Raw genomic sequence first — 22,681 nt, forward strand, 5'->3', positions numbered from 1 at the left:
TAATATATATATATGTAATAGAATTCTACTATGATGTAAAAAATGATGAAGAATTATATGCTTTGATGCAGAGTCAGATCACTATGAAGACAAGACTAACAATTCTTTTATTTAATAAATTAATCTAGATTTTTGAATCTTGCAGTGATGTTAAATTGTTTCTACCATTTCTTTTCATAATGTGCACTGAGCAGTAGATAAGACTTCCTTAAACATACTTTTTCTAATTTTTGCTGGCAATGAATTGATCCTAAATTATATCACAGTCCTTCCATTCTATAAAAAATTCTGTATGACTCAGATATCACTTAGATGCTTTTCTGTCAAAACACTGATGCTGAGTTTAATATTGAATAGCATCACATAGAAGGTATTTTTATTACATTTTGAATCTTAAGCTTAATTATTTTTTTAATTGACTCTATCTGGAGGTAAACCATGTTCAGTTGTATTAGACAAATACAATGATGTGAGGGGCAGCTAGGTGGCGTAGTGGATAAAGCACCGGCCCTGGAGTCAGGAGTACCTGGGTTCAAATCCGGTCTCAGACACTTAATAATTACCTAGTCCTGTGACCTTGGGCAAGCCACTTAACCCCATTGCCTTGCAGAAAACCTAAAAAAAAATAACTTTATACTTAGTGAGTAAAAAACCATTTGAATATTAGTATAGAAGGATTCCACAAAAGGAAGAAGCTCTTTAATGTTCCATACAACTTGAAGTTATTCATGAATATCTAGTGATTGATAAGATGTTTTGGTATCACAAGCTTTTTAATTTCAAAGACAGCACCATTTAGGACAGAAGATAATTTTACTGCTTTGCAGAAGTATAAGTTTAAACTATTTCCTTAAAAAAAAACCATTTTATATCCATTGCTGTTAGCATTTTTGCATGGATAGCTATTGTAAACAGAGAAAGGTTTGAAAGCTTTCTATGTGGACGTCAAAATCTCTAATGTATTCACTATACTTTGTTCTATGTTATACATTTATTATTATTATTTTAATCTAATTATCATCTTTTTCAACAAAGACAGATAGAAATGGTTTTAAGACAAGTCCCTATCCTGTTGCTATTCTTTTATAATTATTAGCTCTATGAACTGAAAAACAGCTGCTTCTCTATAGTTGATCTCCCAAAAAGCATTAGAATGTAAAGTTATCTCTCCAGCAATATTGTGAGCATTTCTGGTAAAACTCCAGGATCAGATAGGACAACAGGGATGATATTCCCTTCATCCTGCTCCTCCATGGCTTTGATTTCTTTTTCTTTTTTGAAAACTTTTTCATTTTATATCGGTTGGTAATTTTGATTTTTATTATGATGACCTATATTAAAAATATTCTTAAAGTTTTATGTTTCAGCAATTGTGGGCAACAGTTTTGTCTGTCAAAATGCTCTGTTTTAGCTGCAGGTTACTGATGGAGTTCTCAAAGACAGTTTGAAGTCTAATTTTAGCACAAAGATTTATCATGTCAGTTCATGAGATGGAAAACTTTTAATGTATCGTCAAAGCGATTTAGTCATGTCTCGATATTTAGTAGGTATTAAATTTTTGCATTCTGAAAAATAGGCAGCAAACATTTCAGTGTATACTATGTTTCAGGCACTGTGCTTAAGGAAGCACTGGGGATACAAATACAAAAAGTAAGATAGTCCTTGACTTCAAGAAGCTTACACTCTATTTTTTTTTTTTTTTTAGGTTTTTGCAAGGCAATGGGGTTAAGTGGCTTGCCCAAGGCCAGACAGCTAGGTAATTATTAAGTGTCTGAGGCCAGATTTGAACTCAGGTACTCCTGACTCCAGGGCTGATACTCTATCCACTGCACCACCTGGCCACCCGAAGCTTACATTCTAATGAGGAAAGAGAAACCATAAAAGTAGGAGGTTATAAAGTATGGAGAGGTATGGGGGAAAGGAGGAGAGATCCACTCCAAATGAGGTTTAATGAAGAAATCAGAGAAATCCCAAGGTAGTAAAGCCAGGAGAGGAATCAGATGTCTGAGTTGAAGTGACTTCTTAAATGGAGATTTGGAATTCATGGCTTTACAATGAGAGATATAGAGGGTGGCAATGAGATTTCCCACTAAAGAGCTTTTTTTAGGGAATGTGGAGAAGTCAGATTCCAAGACAGTGTAGGAGAGGGGAAAGGGAAATGATGTGAGAAATGAGTGACAAAATGCTTCCTTACATAATCTTCATTGATAAGTAAATCCTATTTCCTTAAAGATAATACTGTGATCTGTGGTGGCAATGACCAGCAATAATGAGTCATTTCTACTACTTTATCCCCATCACCACCACCATTATTCCTTCTCTTCCTTGAGTATTTATAAGTCTTAAGTGGAAGAGGGATTGGGCTTCTTGCTTAATCCCAAAGGGTCTGGAGTCAGGAAGACTCATCTTCCTGAGTTCAATATGGCTTCAGACACTTAATAGCTGTGGAACCCTGGGCAAATCACTTAACTGTTTGTCTCAATTTTCTCATTTGCAAAATGAGTTGAAGAAGGAAATGGCAAGCGACTCCCAGTATCTCTGTCATGAAAACCCCAAATGGAGTTATGAAAAAATCAGACATGACTGAAAAATGACAAAACTACAAAAGGACAAGTGAGAGTAAGAACAAAGGGCACACACTACAGAGAAGCTTATTTAAGCTTGATATGAGGAAAAATTTCCCAATAATTATAAATAAGTAATTGAGGAAATGGGTTACCTTTGGGGCAAGTAAATTTCTGTTCACTATAGATTTTCTCTTGAAAGCTGGGTAGGAGATCATTTTCAGGTATAGCTTGGATTAAATAGGTCTGAGTTTTTGCCCAGTTCTAGAGATTAGATTAGATAACAGGAAGGGGTAGTGCACCCAAGTTAACATGGTTTTTTCCACTTCTCTTCCTAGCAATCTGGGAGCAATGGTGGAGAAGAAGGTAGATGCTGGAAGTAAATTAGGCTCAAGGACTTGAAGGGAATGAGGAATGAAAGCCAAAGAATTCAATTTAAGGATAGAGGAGAGAATCTTTTTGAAATGATAAAACTTTAGAATCAAGACTGTTAAAGGAGAAAAGAAAAACCAGAAAAAAAAATTACTAGGGAAACAGGGAAGGATTCATGCTCAAAGTGAGGAAGAAGAAGAATAGGAATATAAATCAGGCAATGGGAAATATAGAAAGCCAAGAGACTATTGGGGGCAATTTCAGGGTTCAAGAGGGAAAAACTCTAGTGACACAAAGTAAGAAACTCTAACTACTGCAAAAATGAGCTATTTCATCTTATCACTCTATTGCTATCATCATTTCCAGATAATCTTTTTTATTCTCCCAGAAAGACTAGCTTTATTTTAAGAAAACATTTGGAGCCAAATACAATGTTTTCCCCTTTCAATTGATGAAGTAGCTGGAAATCCTAGTATTAAACTGCTCTTTTTCTCTAAAAGAAACAAGCCATCCCCTTCCCCACAATTATATGTTTGTCTGACAGACTGTAATCAGTTTCTAAATTAAAAGGAAATTACATCTACCTACAAAGACCATAAATTTCTCCAAAATAGCTCTTCAATCATTATTATTGTTAAAAACTTTGTAGAATAGCATAAGAATAAGCATTATTTGAGGCATAAATGAGAAAAAAAACTAGAACTACAAATAGAGCAGTCTTAAGTGTAAGGTATAACAAGTTTCCATTATTTCTGCTGGTTCTACCTAATCATAGATTAGTTATTTTTTCTGGTCAAGTAATCTTACAAGAACATAAAATGGATTCCCCATACTTCAAAGTAGGACTCTAAACTAATAAAAATGTTAGAAGGTGCTAAAAATTTTTTCTAATCATTTTGAAATAAGTGCACTTTAAATATAGATGTTCCTAAGACTTATTTGCCAAAATTTATAATTATTTTAAAAGAACAAAGCCTATCTTAGAAATGTAAAGCCTCTTTTTGAAAAGACAAAGAAACATACATTTTTAGGTACCTAAAATGAGAAGATTACAATAACCAGGCAATAAATTTTTAGCAATTAAAGGAAAATAGAAACTCATAGTTTATCATATAATTTTACCTTTCTGGTACTGGAAGATATATAGGCTTATTGACTCATTGATGCAGAGCAAGAAGGAACTGTAAAGACCATTTAGTCTTTTTTGTTGGGAAAATTTTCTTCTCTTTTAATTAAAATACCATTAGGAATTTATCAGATTGGTCCTTATATAAAGGAAATCAAAAAAACACTGGATCCAAGATTTAGAGCTTAAAGGGAGAGATAATCCAATCTAATCACCTTTTTCAAATTAAGTTACATAATTCTCTCAAGCTAGTTACAGAACTGAAATTCAAACTTAGGTCCCTTAACTTCAAACCCAACACTCTTTGCATTATATAGTACTTCTTTTACTTCACTTCTTTTACATACTTAAATGTAATAATTAAGAGAACATTGTGATTTATGAAATTGTTACACCAAATTAACCTTTTAAGTTTATTTTTAGCTAAATTTTCAATATGACACTTCAATCCCAATAACTAAAGCTTGAAATGAATTAACACTATTTGCACTATTTTCAATACTACTCAACAGGACCCTCTGTCAACAGAATTTTCACATTGATTTTAAAACTTTGTAAAAAAGAACACTAATTTGCATGCCCATATGCAGATGTGACTAATTATAACACATAAGTGTTCCACAATTTTGTTATGGATCCTGTATTTTCTTTCTTTCTTTCTTTCTTTCTTTCTTTCTTTCTTTCTTTCTTTCTTTCTATTTAAGACAATGGGGTTAAGTGGCTTGCCCAAGGTCACACAGCTAGGAAATTATTAAGTGTCTGAGACCAGATTTGAACCCAGGTACTCCTGACTCCAGGGCCAGTGCTCTATCCAATGAGCCACCTAGGGTGCCCCTGGATCCTGTATTTTCAAAAACCTTTCAGGATTAATGTTCCAAATATGAATCTAAGATGACCCAATATACAACAGCAAATATACCATTTGATTTCAAAACACATCTTACCTTTTGTGGCTTTGTAGGACCTTGAGATTTAGGTGGGAAAGTACAAGGTATTCTTCCATGATGAATATGATAAGGTAACAAGACAGTGGGATCTAATGGGACCCAGGGAACAGAAAGACTGGATGGTACAGTGGGTAAGTTACAATGAGCTTTATGCAAATTATAAGCTGTTCTAGAAAATTTTTCATCAGAGTTTTTGTAGATCAAAAGTGAAGAATCTTCTGCTGCATGACTCAGCAAGTAGGAGCCCTCCTGCAAACTAAATTGACACATTACATATTTATTACAATTCAACACATCTGATGATTATATCAAATTCAACACCATTTTCTTAATTTTAATTCATCTAATAATCAAACCAAAAAATTTAAATAGTGTTAATAAAATGCCAACTTCAAATCTAACAATATTTTAAAGCAAATAAACTTAATTTCCCTCTGAAATAATTATATTCCATATAACCTATATATGACCTGTTTGTACATAGTTGTTTGTTTGTTGTCTCCCCCCATGAAAATGAGAACTACTGAAGAACAGAACTGTCTTTTGTTTCTTTTTATATTCCCCAGAGCTTAAAATAGTGCTAGATCCCTGAATGGTAACCAGGTTTTTTTGGTTGCCTTTTGGTTTTCAGGGAGTCTAAGGATTCTTAATATTCTCTCTACTTGATTTGTTTTTTTTTTTTAGGTCAATTATTTTTGATAGGAAATACATAACATTTTCTTCTAATTTTTCAGCTTTTTGATTTTATAGTAAAATTTCTTGCCATCTATTTGTGTTATTCCAATACTCAAGAAGCTCACTTCTTTAAAGTTTCTACCTCCTGTTTTAAGCTCTTTATTCTCCTTCCAATTTTTTTTCAAGAGTTCTAATTTCATTTTTAAGCTCATTAAAAAAATTAACTTGAGGGGTGGCTAGGTGGCACAGTGGATAGAGCGCCAGCCCTGGAGTCAGGAGTACCTGAGTTCAAATCCTGCCCCAGACACTAATTTCCTAGCTATGTGGCCTTGGGCAAGCCACTTAACCCCATTTGCCTTGCAAAAACCTAAAAAAATAAAAATAAAAATAAATTAACTTGACAAACACGAACTTCAACATATCTAGAAAAAGAAAAGAGGAACTGTATATGAAACTGGATTGCTATTACACATTATTTTTAAAAAATATAATAAATTCAAGATATTAGTTCTAAAGATATCCTGCTTATCTTTGTCTCCCTCAGAATTCTACTCTGTTTTGCATTTTATAAATGTTCTGTTTATGCTCCTTTCTTTTTTCCTTTTATTTTGGGGTTAATATCACTAAACTGCAATTTTCCCCTCACCTCACTATTTACCCCCCAAAAACCTCTTTAATTAATATACTAAATAAGTATAGTTAAGTCAAAAAAATTCATATAGTGATCATATATAAAAATCATGCCTCATTCTGTACCTCTAGTCTACTGCCTCTCTGGCAAAGAGATGAAAAGTCAGTTTCTTACTGACTCCTGCAAGACATGGTTGGTCACTGAACTAATCAGAACTCTTACATCTTTCAAAGTTTTTATTCTTCCCATTGTATAAATTATTCTGGTTCTGCTTATTTCACTCTTTATAAGTTCATATAAATCTTCCCAAGTTTTTCTAAATTTATCCCTTTTCACAATATTTCATTACATTCACATGCCAGAATTTGTTCATTAATTTTCCAATTGATGGATTACAACAAAAAGTCTTACTATAAATAGTTCTGTACAGAAAGTTATCTCTCTCTATGTTTTTTTTTTTTGGAGGTATATTATATACCTAGTAATAACAGGCCAAATGTTCAGTGATTTTTTTGGATGCAGTTCCAAATAACTCTCCAAAATCAGCAAGGTTAAATTACATCTCCAATAGAAGAACATTAGTATGTCTGTCCTTTTAAGATTCCCTCCAACAAATTGTTTTTTTTTAATTTTTGCCAATCTAATGGTGTCAGGGAGAACTTCAGAATTTTAAATTTAAATACCTGCAATATTAGTGATTCAGGGCACTTTTTCCCCAAATAATTATTTATAGCTTATATTTCCTCTTCTGAGAACTGCTTGTTCATAACCTTTAATTTATTAGGGAATGGCTTATATATTTAAGCAAATGCTTGATGTATCTTAGATGTTAGCTCTCTTGAGAGAAATTTGCTACATTTCTCTTTTAATCAATGAGGAAGCATTATTTAACACTTCAAGATATGTAATGGCTCTTTACAAGCATTATCTCATTTGATGCTCTAGGAGATAAGTACCTTTTTTTTTAAGGTTTTTGCAAGGCAATGGGGTTAAGTGGCTTGCCCAAGGCCACACAGCTAGGTAATTATTAAGTGTCTGAGGCCAAATTTGAACTCAGGTACTCCTGACTCCAGGGCCGGTGCTCTATCCTGTCCACTGTACCACCTAGTCACCCCCAGAGATAAGTACTTTATTATCCTCATTTTATAGATGAGAAAAATGGAGGCAGGCATAAGTTAAATTATTTTCTCAGGGTCACACAACTATTACATGATGGGCAGAATTTGATAATAGGTAGTCTTCATATATGGTTTATTTCTTTTTTTAAATTTTAAAGACTTTACATTGTTTCTATGGTATACAATGATCCCAACTGAATGTGATGAGAGAGAAATCACATCCTTAAGGAAGAAATATAAAGTATAAGAGATAGCAAGATCAAATAATAAGATATCAGGTTTTTTTTCCCCTAAATTAAAGGTAATAGTCCTTGGTCTTTGTTCAAACTCCACAGTTGTTTCTCTGGATACAGATGGTATTCTCCATTGCAGAGAGCCTATGGTTTATTTCAATACCCTTACTTGTTCTGGTAATTTGATTTTTGGGAGTAAATATTCACTGTTTTTGTTTGTTGTTTAATTGGGAAAACTTTCTAATAATTTCCTTTATTTTCTTTTACCTTGTAAATTTTACTCTTTCATTTTTTATGCAGACAATTTGGTTTTCCTGTTCCCTTTCATTGTTAAAAAATAGAGTAATAGTATTATCTATTTAATAAACTTTCAAAAAATTGGTAATCTTAGTTATTCATTCATTGTTTTGGTTTTTGGCCTCCAATTCTGTCAATTTCTTCTATGATTTCATAACTTCTCTTACTATGCTTGAGTTTTTTGATTTTAAGTTTTTTTTTAAATTGCACACCTGGGGGCGGCTGGGTGGCACAGCGGATAAAGCACCCACCCTGGAGTCAGGAGTACCTGGGTTCAAATCTGGTCTCAGACACTTAATAATTACCTAGCTGTGTGGCCTTGGGCAAGCCACTTAACCCCATTTGCCTTGCAAAAACCTACAAAAAAAATAAAATGAAATAAAATTGCACACCCAATTCATTGATTTGTTCTTTCTTTTGTTCATTAAATTAATCAGTTTTAAATATTCCCTCAAATATTTCTTTTGGTTGAATGCTAATTTTAGAATGTTGTCTCATAATTTTGTTTATGGAATTATCTAATATTCCCATGATTTATTTTTGACCTACAAAGTCTTAAGGATTAAATTATTTAGTTTCCATTTATATAGGAATCCTTTCTTCAATGCTCATTAATGGTTGTAATTTTTTCTATACTGTCAATAAAGAATTTAGTTTTTCTGTATTTGTTTCTACATTTTTATATTCAAGAATATGGCTAAGAAATATACATACGTTTCAAATAAAAAATCACTAGGAATCTATTATATCTAACATTATTTTATATATATATATATATATATATATATATATATATATATATATATATATATATATATATATACACACACACACACACATATATATATGTGTGTGTGTCCTTAACTTCTTTTTAATCTTTTTATTACTTTTGTCTAGATATAAAACAGCAACACAAAGGTTTCCAAACTATTGTTATTTTGCTATTTTTATGATTTAACTTTTCACATGTACTTGGAAGTTAAGCCAAATACACACACACACACACACACACACACACAAACACAGTACTGATGTTATTTCATTATCCTATACTATAAAGTAGTAAGCAGTACATTCCTTGGTATTTGAACTTTCTATATAATTGTGCTATCTAATTCATTCTATTTCCTTCTTCCATTTAATGAATGAGATGGGTGAGTCCATCCATTCATTTTTACTGTTAAGATAATATGCTATCCATCAGATTTTCTAATACTTTTATCTCTTTTTACCACCCAACCCTGACACTTTAACAAAGCATGTGATCAACCCTAGTAACTTATAACTGACATTTGCTCCCATTTCATTCTCCCTCTTCACTTTTCTTAGACCCTTTCACCCTTCTTAGACCCCTTCTAATTCTTTATTTTTTTTTCCTTCTTAATCTCCCACTAACTATTCAACTCTTCAAAGTTGAAGTTTATTTTGTTTAGTCTGCTCCCTTCAAACCTGTCCTTTCTCTTAAATCTTCCCTTTTCTCTCCTGGCCCTCACCTATTTCTCAATTGAGTTTAATGTGTTTTTTCCATCAAATTTTTATGTGTATATTTGACCCTCTTATCCGTTTTATTTATTTATTTGTTTATTTATTTATTTAAGGCAATGAGTTAAGTGACTAGCCCAAGGTCACAACAGCTAAGCAATTATTATATGTCTGAGGCTGGATTTAAACTCAGGTCCTCCTGACTTCAGGGCTGGTGCTCTAAGCACTGCACCACCTAGCTGCCCCCTTTTATCTGGTTTTAAGAGTGAAGTTTGTTATTTGCCTGATCCCTCTATTTCATATTCCTAATTTGCATAGGCTCTTCATATAGCACAACTGTGAGAAATATTGAATTTCTTCATTTCTTACTTGATACATTCTTTTCCCCTTCTTTTTTCTGTTCTGACTTAAAATCAAAATAGAAAAAAAACCAATTCCAGGCCTCCTTGAGTTTGTCTTTCTGAACTCCCAGTACAGTTCTGAAGGGACACTTTGCCTCTTTTCACTCCATTAGAAAGCATTAACATTTGGTCCCTAAGAATTGCTCAAATCTATTTACCTAACTACTTTTCTTTGCTCTCATGTTTATGTTTCAAAGATTTTGTATAGCTCTAACCATTTCACTGAGAATATTTCAGTCTTTTTAGAAAATTTATCTTTTACTCCCCCCCCCCCCGAGAGTCTATATACTCATCTTTTTATTATTGTTTTTAAATTTTTGCCTTTTACCTTTTGGAATATCATATCACAAGAATTTTTTTTTTTTTTACTTTTGAGTAAGTAGCAGCACATTCTTGCGTGATCTTGATTTTGTCTATGACATTCCTACATATTTTCATTTTTTAATTTCTTTCAGTTTTACTGAAAGTCTTATTATTTTCCATTTAACCCTATGGTTAAACAGATGCAAAGAGACATAAGAAATTTTCCTTTATTATTTTTTTAAACATGGTACCCAGGATTTTGATTAGATGGAATTTAAAGGGAGTATAATTATTCTTAAATAATTTCTCTTTAATCTGTTTTCTAGATCACTTGTGTTTTACAGATACCTTCCATAAGCTCCTTGGAATCACTAAGTTTGCTCCACTCTATTTTTCGGCAGAAGTATGATATTTTTCATGTTTTGTTCTAAGCTATTATTCCAATTTTTGCCTCCAGATTTCTTGTTTTATTCTTTTAATTATTCTAGTAGTTCATAGATTTTTTTCCCTCCTAAGAATCTGATTGTAGTTATTATGAAGTTATTCTCTTTTTTGGGGGTTCATGATTCCTTAGGCATATTTTTTTTTAATTGTGGCAATTATTTTCATGTTCTTACTCATACCAAAGTTTTTCATTTGAGACTTTGCTTCAAGGTAAGGCCCCAATGTATCCTTTACTCATGAATGAAGTGATCAAACCCTATTTGGTCCTCTTCATGATGTCTGGTGATCCTGACAACAGATACTACTTTTGTCTTCTTGTTCAGTGACTGATAGGGGCTGGCTCTATACCTTATTGTGCCTAGCAGTTTCAACAATATTGCTTAACTAATATTTAAAAAATCAAGTCAGCAACTTCTTGAATTTATTTATTTTTATGCTTTCACATTTAAGAAAGTACTTAGGTGGTATAGTGAATAGAACAGGACTTAGAGTCAATTAGAAATACACTGGAATCTTGCCCCAGATTATGACGATTCTTGTAATATGATATTCCAATAGGTAAAAGGCAAAATTATGACTGTGGCACCCACCTTGTCTATGCCTGCATCTGTTAAATGGGAATAAGAATAGTTCCTTAGCTCTGCAAGGAACTAATGAGTTAATGCACATAAAGTATTTTGCAAATCTAAAAGTGTTATATAAATAGTAGGCTCTTTTCAGCCAATAACACTTTATTACATGAATCTATAATTGTATTTCTACAAAAAGTATATGTATTTTATAAGAAAAGAGAGACCCTGTCTGTGAATGATCTCATTACTATATACAGTATAAAATCTTGTTCTCAAGAACTCTTTGAATTTGACTGTTCTTCAATCTGTATTTTCATCTTAAAAATAGGAACATATTGCCATTCTATACAGAAATGTGAAACTGCATTGTCTAGGGTACTGAAAAATTAAGTGATTTAACTTAAATTATATGACAGTCACATAGTTCAAGTCTTGCCTGAGGCAAGACTTGAATTCAAATCTTCCTCTTCTATGTGTCTTGGACATATTCTCTGAAAAAAATGAGAATCGAATCTTTGAATCAAAAGTTATTTTAGATATTTATAGGAGTTAATATTAATAAAGCATAATGTACTTCACATAAAAGGCATGTTTACATGTTCAACAACTGGTCTCTGTTTAACCTTAAGGCTTTGAGTTTTAGAGTGTGTGTGTGTGTGTGTGTGTGTGTGTGTGTGTGTGTGTAGAACTGCCTTCATTTCCTTCATCTATCCCTTCCGAAAATTGGACTTGTCAGTCTAAAATCAAGTTATACTACTTAATGAACAGTAATTACAATTTACACACAAAACAAACCTAAATTCAACTTTGACAAAGTAATTAACTTAGATAAGGTGCTCAAAGACGATGTTTTCTACATCAGGTTTCTAATAGTTCTTATTTGTTTTGATTATAAGAAATTCAGAGAGGATAATGTGGCATTCAGAAACTGCTTACCTACTTATTTTCTTCAGAATATGCTGGAGAACATTAAATGCATTTGAAGTACTGTGAGGAATAAATACACACAAAATAAAGTTCACAATGTTAATTTTTACAAATGCAAACAAATTATTTTTGCATTAATTAAAAAAGAACAATACTATCAACAACCGATAATAGTAAATTATCTCTAACTTGGATTACGAATAGATATTTACTCCTAAATTATAAACTCCTTGAGATCAGGAATTATGTCTTATTTATCTTTGTATTTTCACAGTATCTATTGACTATGGTACACTGAACACTTAACAAACATTTGCTGGATGAACAATTTTATATTTGTAGATTTATCTATGTTTAGTTCAATGTGAGCTCAGGGTAAATGTGGGAAAATCATTTTATCATGTCTTCTGAAATCCACTCATATTCAAATTCTATTGTAAAATGTTCAGTAAAGAACTTGATCCATTTAAGAGCAAAGAACTTTAGCAGAACCAATATGGGAAAGAAGTACTCAAATTTGTTGTAAATTAAACCTTGAAAAAGGGTAAAAAAAGAATTAGAATTAAATTGGTTGCCTTTGGATGGAGGAAGTGTTTTCCATAGAAGCAAACTTCTGAATAAAAAAAATAGACAAGGAAAAAATAAAAAAAAAAACAAGTTTAATCTGTGATGGCACATGACTTAGGTCTTTTTGATCATGGAGTAAAAGAATGTGGAGAGGTATTTATGTTTTAAAAGGAAACTGACCCAGTCTTATCAGGAGAGTTGAGGATATAAAATGATGCTTTTTAACAGGAGACTGCAACAATTCCAGAAGCTGAAGCTTTGGGGAGGCTTTTATTTCTGAAAATTTTGTCAAGAAAAGATATGAACAACATAGGTTTAAATAAAGTAGTGACTGCAACAGCTTAGCATTTTTCTAAATCTTAATCTTATATTCATTCTCTTTGTTGTATGTTTCTCAAAGGAGTAAATGAATAGTATACTTATTACTATTTTAATAGTGAAATTTTTATTGAAAAAGTAGTTAATTGGATTTTATTCTCTCCCTTCCCCCCTTTTCTGTTAGCCATGCCTGCAATCATTCTAACAACTCAATCTACTCATTAACATGTATCACTTATATATGCTTACCTGATGACTTCTGGTTCTAAGAGAAAATAAATCTGTCTTTATAAGGCTTGCTGTGTAAATTCAAACTCAGTAAGAGATGTAAAACACCCTAACATATAGATTAATTTTAATCCCAGTGAAGGCCAAATACAGTTACAAATGAATTAAAAAGAATTTATGAGCTCACATCAACTAACAGTAAAAGAAAATTCAAAAACAACTGGGTAATCTAGAATTAAAACAAAATAGAATTTAATAAATGAATGAATAAATAAGGAGAAATAAGTGCTAAACTAGGATAGTACAAAGGAAGTCTTGAGTAGACTTCCTTATAATGTGGATACATTATAAAATGATAAGACATTGGGGTAGAAGCAGAAACTTAAGAAGGAATATAACTTTTTGAGGGTCAGCAGTTAATAGATAGAACTCCAAGTCTAGAAGTAGAATAGGTATAGTTGTGGATAACCAGGAAGACTCATCTGAGTTTAAATCTGACCTTAGCTTACTAACTGGGAGACCTTGGGCAAGTCAGTTGACCCAGTTTGCCTCAGTTTCCTCATTCATGAAGTAAGTTGGAGAAGGAAATGGCAAACTACTCCAGTATCTTTGCTAAGAAAACCCCAATTGGGTCATGAAAAGTCAGACTAGACTGAAATAAATGAACAACAAATAACCTCTTGAAGAAGGGTTACACTGGTCACATCTCTGGAAAAAGCAGGGCTAGCTGCTCTGGACATTTTAGTCTTGTTTTGGAATTAGTTCAAAGGCCTTTTTTTCTTATCAATTTATTTTTCACCTACTACAATAAATTGTCTTACTTGAGTGTTGCAAACTTCTCTTTGAGTCCATCCATGGGAATTTCTTCAAGCATAAAAAGCTTTGATGTAAATGCATCAATATGTCCTGAAACATACAAGTCAAAAATATTTTTTAAACTGTCATAAAATGAAAAAATAGAACCTAAGTAATTCTCCCAAACTGTTTAGATTTTTAAAATCTCTAAAATGGTTAAACAGTAACCAAAATACTTTAAGTTCTCCTTAAAACATCTTATGTCCTACAACTTCAAATTAATTTTAAAGATGACTTAAGTCACTATTAAAAGTTTTTTTCAATGGCAGCTAAGTAATGCAATGGATAGAGCACTGGCCCTAAAGTCAGGAGAACCTGAGTTCAGATCCAACCTCAGACACTTAATAATTATGTAGCTGTGTGACTTTGGGCAAGTCACAACCCCATTGCCTTGCAGAAAGCAAAAAAAAAAAAGTTTTTTTTCAGACTGAAAATGTTTCCACTATGGAAGCAAATTGACATCAAGATTGTAATTTGTACATGTCTTTTAAGCTTAATATCTCAAGATTTCTTCAATCTCAAAAGTTCTGTGAATTTAGTGATATACACAGCATCTCATTGATAACCATTAAAATAGTGTCAAAGTCAAATAGAAATAGATCCGAGGTCATATATTGACAGAAAACTACAAATTAACATCAACTATATTGTATTATATTTTCATTTATTTTGTTAAACATTTCCAAAATATATTTTAATCTGGTTCTGGTTGGTCCCTAGTGTTTGGCATGTGTTTGGTAACTCAGCACTATAACCTGTCCATACTTCAGCTGACAACTTATCAAATTATGGGCAGAAACAGCCATCGCTAATTATTTTGATGGCTAATTGTGGAGTGACCCTCTAAATTTATGTAGAATTTTTCTTTTGTCAAATATCTGTAGTTAGGCCTATACATAAAGCCTTTTCAGCTTAAAAGGTCCTGCTAGAGACTGGCCAATATGACCAAAAAGGTCAATGATCAATGTTGGAAGGGATGTGGGATATCTGGGACACTAATACATTGTTGGTGGAACTGTGAACTCATTCAACCTTTCTGGAGAGCAATTTGGAATTACGTTCAAAGGGCAACAAAAATGTGCATACGCTTTGATCCAGCAATACCACTTCTGGGTTTATACCCTGAAGAGATGATGAAAAAGGGTAAAAATATCACTTGTACAAAAATATTCATAGCAGTCCTGTTTGTGGTGGCAAAGAACTGGAAATTAATGTCCTTCAATTGGGGAATGGCTTAGCAAACTGTGGTATATGCATGTATGTCATGGAACTCTATTGTTCTATTAGAAACTGGGATGGATGGGAATTCAGGGAAGCCTGGAAGGATTTGTATGAACTGATGCTGAGTAAGATGAGCAGAACCAGAAAAACACTGTACACCCTAACAGCAACATGGGGGTGATGACCAACCTTGATGGACTTGCTCATTCCATCAGTGCAACAATCAGGGACAATTTTGGAGTATCTGTAATGGAGAATACCATCTGTATCCAGAGAAAGAATCGTGGAGTTTGAAAAAAGACCAAAGACTACTACCTTTAATTCAGGGGGAAACCCCCCCCCATTATCTTACTATGCAATTCTGCTATCTCTTATACTGTATTTTTCTTCCTACAAAATATGATTTCTCTCTCATCACATTCAACTTAGATCAATGTATACTATGGAAACATTATGAAGACTAACAAATTGCCTTTTGGGGGGGAGGAGGGGAGGGAAGGAAGATTAAGGGAAAAATTGTAAAACTCAAAATAAATGAAATAAAAAAATATGAAAAAAACCCCGCTACCATTGACCTAGTCTTCAAAAGCCCCCCCCCCCTTCAACTATTCCACAATGAGATACTAAAGTAGGACTTTAATGAAAAAAGTCCTTGGTAAGGTCAAATTAAGCAAAATTCTGTTTATCTCCCCCCCAAAAAGATGTTTTCATGATTTAATTTTGGTTATCAAAATATGACTAGATAAAAGATACTTCATTATATGGTTAAATGTATTACTACTACAATGGCTAAAATTTACCACAAGACTTCTAAATAGCTAGTTCATTATTAAAAAAAAGACTAATGAATGTAGAACTATACTTCAGTATGCCAAAGATTCACGATTTTTATCCAGATGGACACTTTTTTCCACCCATGCAAAATCACAAATCTTCCTTGTCTTTGGAGATTAAGACAAAAAATATTATCATATACTTGATTTTCAACACTGATTATCAAAACAAAGCACCTTGCAAAGGACTTTAAAATAAATTAAGGTAACCTAAATCCAAGGATCTAGATTTCTTAAAATAAGTATTTCTTCCTAAGGTTGTCACAGCACTTCTTTGGTTAGCTGTCTCCAACACTATTTAGAAATAACATATCATTTTCTAAGACAAAAATACATTCTCCCCATATCCTCTTAAGTTATTTGGTCTCATAAACTATGTTACAATTAATCAATTTCATCTTTGCATCCCTATATATTATTAAATGGCTTCTCTAAAGAAGAAATAAGAGAATGTTTAATTATATAAAAGGGATATTAACTTTTTATAAAATAGGAATTGCTAGACCTGATGAACAGACTAATTGAAAATAAAAGCTTAGACAGTAATGGAACTTTTTTTTTAGGAATTGAAAATAAAAGCTTAGACAGTAATGGAACTCTTTTTTTTTAGGTTTTTTTTTTTTTGCAAGGGAAATGGGGTTAAGTGGCTTGCCCAAGGCCACACAGCTAGGTAATTATTAAGTGTCTGAGACCGGATTTGAACCCAGGTACTCCTGACTCCAAGGCCAGTGCTTTATCCACTACACCACCTAGCTGCCCTTTTTTTTAGTTTTTTTTTTAGTAATGGAACTTTCTTAAATGATATGAATGTTTTCAAGTGATATCATAGCTTATATCCAATGGTTTATATCAAAATATCCTCAGTCAAAAATAATTATTATAAATAGAGCACTGTCCTTGGTGCAATGGAGGTTCATAGTCAAAATGGGAAAAAAGTTTCCCTGTTAGGAGTTTACACTCTATACAGGGAAGATAAGCCAAACAAATAAAATAGGCATATCTCTGTGTGTGTGTGTGTGTGTGTGTGTGTGTGTGTGTGTGTGTGTATGTATATATAAAATCACAATTTTAGAAAACAAGAATGGGTCTGAATTAGGAACTGAAAAAGTTTACTAAAGATAGATATTATGAGTTCTGTGCCATTTAACACTTTTATCAATAACTTAAAGGCATGGATGATATGTTTATTAAATTTGAGCATAATACCAACATTGAATAGATTATACCCTATAATGTTGAAGAGTATGTGATAAAATGAAAAATGAACAGAGATGAAGGCAAAGCTTTGTAGTTGATACAAAAAAATCAACTTCACAAGTAAGAGATGAGAGAGACATTGTCAGAGAGCAATCATGAAAAAGTCTGGGAGTTTTAATGGATTATAAGATCAATGAGTCATTAGTATGATATAGTAACCAAAAAAGTTAATGCAATCTTGTGGGTATATTAAAAGACAAAGTTTACATTAACAGGGAAACAATAGTCCCACTGTACTCTACTCTGGTAAAATCTTATCTAGAAAACTCCTTCAGTTATTATAGCTACTAGAGTTTAACAAGGATATTGATAAGACACAGGCTATACAGTGGAGGATGGCAAAAGATTTGGAGTCTATGTCATATTAGGATTAGTTGCAGGAATTGGGGATACTTAGCCTAGAGAAGAGAAACAGCACCAAGAAAGCTATTTTCAAGTGTCTGAAGGGCTATTTGGCAATTTGTTTGCCCCCTCATTCTACAGAAAATCAGGGCTGGGTCCCTTAGTAGCTGATTGATTGATCTTTTGGGGTTAGTCAGATAAAGTTCTTGGGAGACCAAAAGTATAAATGATTGCTGATCATAGTAGTACTCATTGACTTCCTCAGAAGACAAAGAGCAGAGAAGCAACAGAACCTGCTCAGTTAACCTGTACCTAAATTAAAAAAAAAATTTCTATAGTGCTTTAAGATTTGCAAAGCACTTTATGTATATATGTGTGCTGTATGTATGTATGTATATATACATATATATGTATGTATATATATATATACATATATATATATATATAATTTGATCCTCACAATAACTTTGTGAAGTAGGTGTTATTAATATCTACTTATTCACAGACAAAGAAAATCAGGGTCAAGATGGTTAGGCAACTTATCCATATTAAATTAACTATTACATATTTAAAGTCAAGTCTTCTTGCCTCCAGGTTCAGAGTTCAATTATTACCTCATGTAGCTACCTCTATACATGGCAGGTTAAGAGGACCTGGATAGGCTGACACTGTATAATAACTTTCTTTACAAAGGACCCTCCATATCCCAACTTCAAGCATCTACACTGGCTGTTCTCCATTCCTGGAATGTTCTATCCCTCCATCTCTGTTTCTTCACAACCTCAATTCCATCTTCTATAAGAATCCTTTCCCAGTTCCCCTATGTTAGTGCCTTTCTTGTAAAATTATCTCCAATTTATTCTCTACATTTACTTTGCTAGTATGAGATTTTACCTTTCTTTGTATCCCCAGAGGTGAGCACAATATTTGACAAACAGGAGGTATTTAATAAATACTTGTTGAATGACTGACTGGTAAAATTGGTTGGAAAGTTTGAATTGGTCTATAAGCATAGGAAATGTGATACTCAGTTTCACTAAGATAGCTTTGGTTCCATCTTCCAGGATCAGCTATAAAATACTCTGACTTTACAGCTCTATGACATGGATCTTCTTTATCTTTCCAAATGTATGCTTCACTTTCCCTCCACACTCTTTAATCAGCCCTCTGATCTCCTTGCTGCTCTCTGCATAAAATAATCCTGTTTCCATTTCCATGCCTTTAACAGTGGCTTTCTGTTCTGCCTTAAATATTTGTCCTTCATTTTTGAACACCATGACATAAGGGAGGTGATGCTATGACAAGCACGGATTTGAATTTGAGTGAGGGGGAGCTGTGCTACATCATTAGTCTCACTTTTTTCTCTAGAGCCATCTGGATCCAGGGGCCAGATATGAATTAGGACAACTGTAAATGGCCCCCAAGGTCACACAGCTAGTAACAGTCAAGTGTCTGAGGCTAGATTTGAACTCCCATCCTCCTGACTGCAGTGCTCTATCCACTGTGCCCCAAGTTGTCCATTCTCAGGTTTACCTTAGTTCCCCAGACATTCTTCAAGATTTGTATGATAAAAGGAGGCCTTTGCCAGTCCCAATCCCATCCCCTAGCTACTCTAAGAATACTTTCCATTTATTCTGTATAAGACCTTGGGCAAGTCACTTAACCCTGACTGCCTCGCATCCAGGGCCATCTCCAGTTGACCTGATCCATATCTGGCCCCTGGACCCAGATGCTTCAGAAGAAAAAGTGAGGCTGGTGGAGTTTGAACAAAGTTCAAGGACTATTCCCTTTAATTTAGAAAAAAAAAACAGACATCTTATGGTCTGATCTTGTTATCTTTTAGACTTTTTGTCTCTTCCTTAAAGATATGATTTCTCTCTCATCACACTCAATTTGGATCAATGTACAACATGGAAACAAAGTAAAGACTGACAGATTGCTTTCTGTAGGGGGTGGGGGAGGGAAGTAAGATTGGGAGGGAAATTATAAAACTCAAATAATATCTTTAATAAAAAAAGAAAAAAAAGAAAAAGTGAGGCTGGTGATTTAATACAGCCCCCCCCCCCAATCCAATTCACATGCTTGTCATGGCATCACCTCCCTAATGTTGTGGCCTTCTTTGAAAATAAAGGACAAAAAACAACAAAAGCAACAACGACGATGATGATGATAGATCTTGAAAGGGCCTACTTATTTACCATTCGAATGTGAGCTCCTTAAGGGCAGGGACAGTTTGGTCTATTTCTGGCTCCCCAGATCTTAATAAAGCTCATGGCAAATAGGAAGCATTTAATAAGTGTTTTCAGTCTGACAGAGTCTTTTTCAAAAAAAAGACATAAGCCTCCAGGTGGAATAAATTATAGAAAGTAAACCATGGTAACAGACATGCTTCCTAAGTTGCAAAACTAAACTTATTTTAAAAAGCATTTTATTTTTCCAATGAGAATTTTTAATAATCATTTTTTATAAAATTTTGAGTTCCAAATTTCTCTCTACTTCCTTTCCTTCCCCTCTCTAAGATGGCAAGCAATTTGATAAAGGTTATATATATGCAATCACATAAAATATATATCCATATTAGTCATGTTTTGAAAAAAGTTTGCTCATATTAAAGTTCCTACTAGCAGCAGTTAAACAAAGTAGCAGTAGCATTTATATTATTACACTTTATGGTTTACAGAGCATTAAGTATATGAGAAATGCAGTGAAATGCAGGTGGATTCCTAGCTACTTCCTAAGAAGGAAGATATTAAACTTAATAATTATATTAATCAATAAAATTTTGATTAGCTATTTCAATTACAGGTTAAACAAATCCTTTCACACATTTTTACTGAAACTCTTGACAGCAAATAAATCTTTCTTTGATAGCAGTAAGTATAATCAGAAGTGATTTTAAAAATTTTAGAGCAATTAAAAGGTAATACAAAGTCACTCTATGCTAATGAGGCAATAATCCAAAAGGAACATGAATCACACTTACCAACATAAAATAAGCAGTTAGAATGTAACAAACTCTCAGTCCATAAGCGACAAAGTTCAGTTTCAGTAAGAGCTTCAACACCATAGCAGGCTTGATACTCCAATTTTGGCAATATGTAAACTGGAGATTGCTAGAAACAAAATTAAACTACTGAAATTTAATTTATTATTAACTATAACAAACACTTTGTACATTTGCATAGGTGTCATACTTTTCAAAGCACTTAGGTAAAGCTGATGAACCAGAACATTGTATAGAATAACAGCAATATCTATTGTGTGATAATTAACTATGACAGACCTGGCTCTTTTTTTTTTAGGTTTTTGCAAGGCAAATGGGGTTAAGCGGCTTGCCCAAGGCCACACAGCTAGGTAATTATTAAGTGTCTGAGGCCGGATTTGAACTCAGATACTCCTGACTCCAGGGCCAGTGCTCTATCTATTGTGCCATCTAGCCACCCCATCAGACCTGGCTCTTCTTAGCAATACATTGATCTAAGAATTCCAAAAGATTCATGAAGGAAAATGCTGTCCACATCCAAAAAAAGAACTATGGCATCTGAATATAGTTTGAAACATATTATTTTTCACTTTTTTTCTGTTTTTTTTTCTCATGGTTTTTCCCTTTTGTTCTGAATCTTCTTTAATAACATGACTAATATGGAAATATTTTTAACATGATTGTACAAACATAACCTGTACCAACTTGCTTGCTGTTTTGGGGTGAGGGGGAAAAGAAGGGAGAAAAATCTGTAACTCAAAAATGGGTCAGCTAGGTAGCGCAGTGGATAGAGCAATGGCCCTGGAGTCAGGAGGACTGAGTTTAAATCTGCTCTTGGACACTTAATAATTACCTAGCTGTGTGGCCTTGGGCAAGTTGTTTAACCCATTGCTTTGAAAAAAAAGTTGAAAATCATCTTTACATGCACTTGGAAAAACCCAAAATATTATTGGGGGGGAGCATTTGCATAAATACATTTTATCCTCACAACCCTATAAGAGAAATAGGTTCTATGTAGATATATGAATCAGGGCCTTTGGTGATGATAAAGCACAGAGGAAGCAGTCAGAAGTATACTTGGTTTGGTAGTCTCATCAGCAGCCAAGGAATCAAATAACTTCTCTGTGCAGATTATCAGATTTCTTTATCCTGCACTAATTTTTCTATTGTCTCACATTCCAACTGTCTATTGGACATTTCAAAACCAGATTATCATAGACTATTTTTTTAATATTATTCATTTAAGGTAATGGGGTTAAGTGACTTGCCCAAGGTCATACATCTAGATAAGTTATTGAGTGTCTGAGGCCAGCTTTGAACTCAGGTCCTCCTGACTCCAGGGCTGGTGCTCTATTCATCGTGCCACCTATAGCTGCCCCCACATAAAATCTTTTATTGTCCAAATTTGAACATTTTTGCTGCTTGCTCCCCGCTCCTCCCATCTCCAATTACTGGCTAACTTGAAGTCCCAACTAAAATCCCATCTTCTACAAGAGACCTTTCTTTGTAGCCCCTTACCCTTGATTTTTTTTAAATAAGAAAAAAATATTGCCATGTATAAAGCAGAATATGAGAAGATTCAATATAAAGCTATAAATTTCCTTTTCAAGAAATCCTACAAAATAAATACTATGGATTGAATTCAAAGCTATCCATTTATCTTTGTTTCCTTTTAAGTTATCCTTTCTCTGCTGCGCATTTTTACTTTATCTTTTCCACTTCCTTTCCCACCCCACTCCCTTCCCCACCAAGGCTACTTATATTAAGCTCAGATATTTTATACACACATAGGTATGCATGTATATATATACACACACACTATATACATGTAATCCACACATATACATTCACACACACACATATATATGGAAGATACTTCTCTATTTTAGAAGGTGGACAGAAACTTCTTTAATAGTCCAAGTCTTCCCATAGTTTTTTAAATCTACTTGCTCATCATTTCCTATACCACAGCAATATTCCAACCT

The 22,681-nt window shown here is 33.3% G+C and overlaps 1 protein-coding gene across 5 annotated transcripts in view; it reads right to left on the minus strand.

Moving 5' to 3' along the window:
• The window catches only part of ICE2 (interactor of little elongation complex ELL subunit 2), a 74,683-nt gene that overhangs the window by 9,822 nt on the left and 42,180 nt on the right, over positions 1 to 22,681 (minus strand). For 3 of the 5 annotated variants that reach the window (XM_074234282.1, XM_074234284.1, XM_074234283.1), the window contains 4 exons: positions 20,697 to 20,826; positions 14,027 to 14,111; positions 12,102 to 12,152; positions 5,007 to 5,265 (listed from right to left, as the gene is read on the minus strand). In XM_074234282.1, coding sequence (XP_074090383.1) covers positions 5,007 to 5,265; positions 12,102 to 12,152; positions 14,027 to 14,111; positions 20,697 to 20,826 — 525 coding nt within the window. Of the gene's footprint in view, positions 1 to 5,006; positions 5,266 to 12,101; positions 12,153 to 12,839; positions 12,936 to 14,026; positions 14,112 to 20,696; positions 20,827 to 22,681 lie in introns of those variants that run through there. The other 2 variants (XR_012478012.1, XM_074234285.1) reach the window with 2 other exon arrangements.

Source organism: Macrotis lagotis, chromosome 4 (genome assembly GCF_037893015.1).
Source record: "Macrotis lagotis isolate mMagLag1 chromosome 4, bilby.v1.9.chrom.fasta, whole genome shotgun sequence".
Taxonomy (NCBI): domain Eukaryota; kingdom Metazoa; phylum Chordata; class Mammalia; order Peramelemorphia; family Peramelidae; genus Macrotis; species Macrotis lagotis.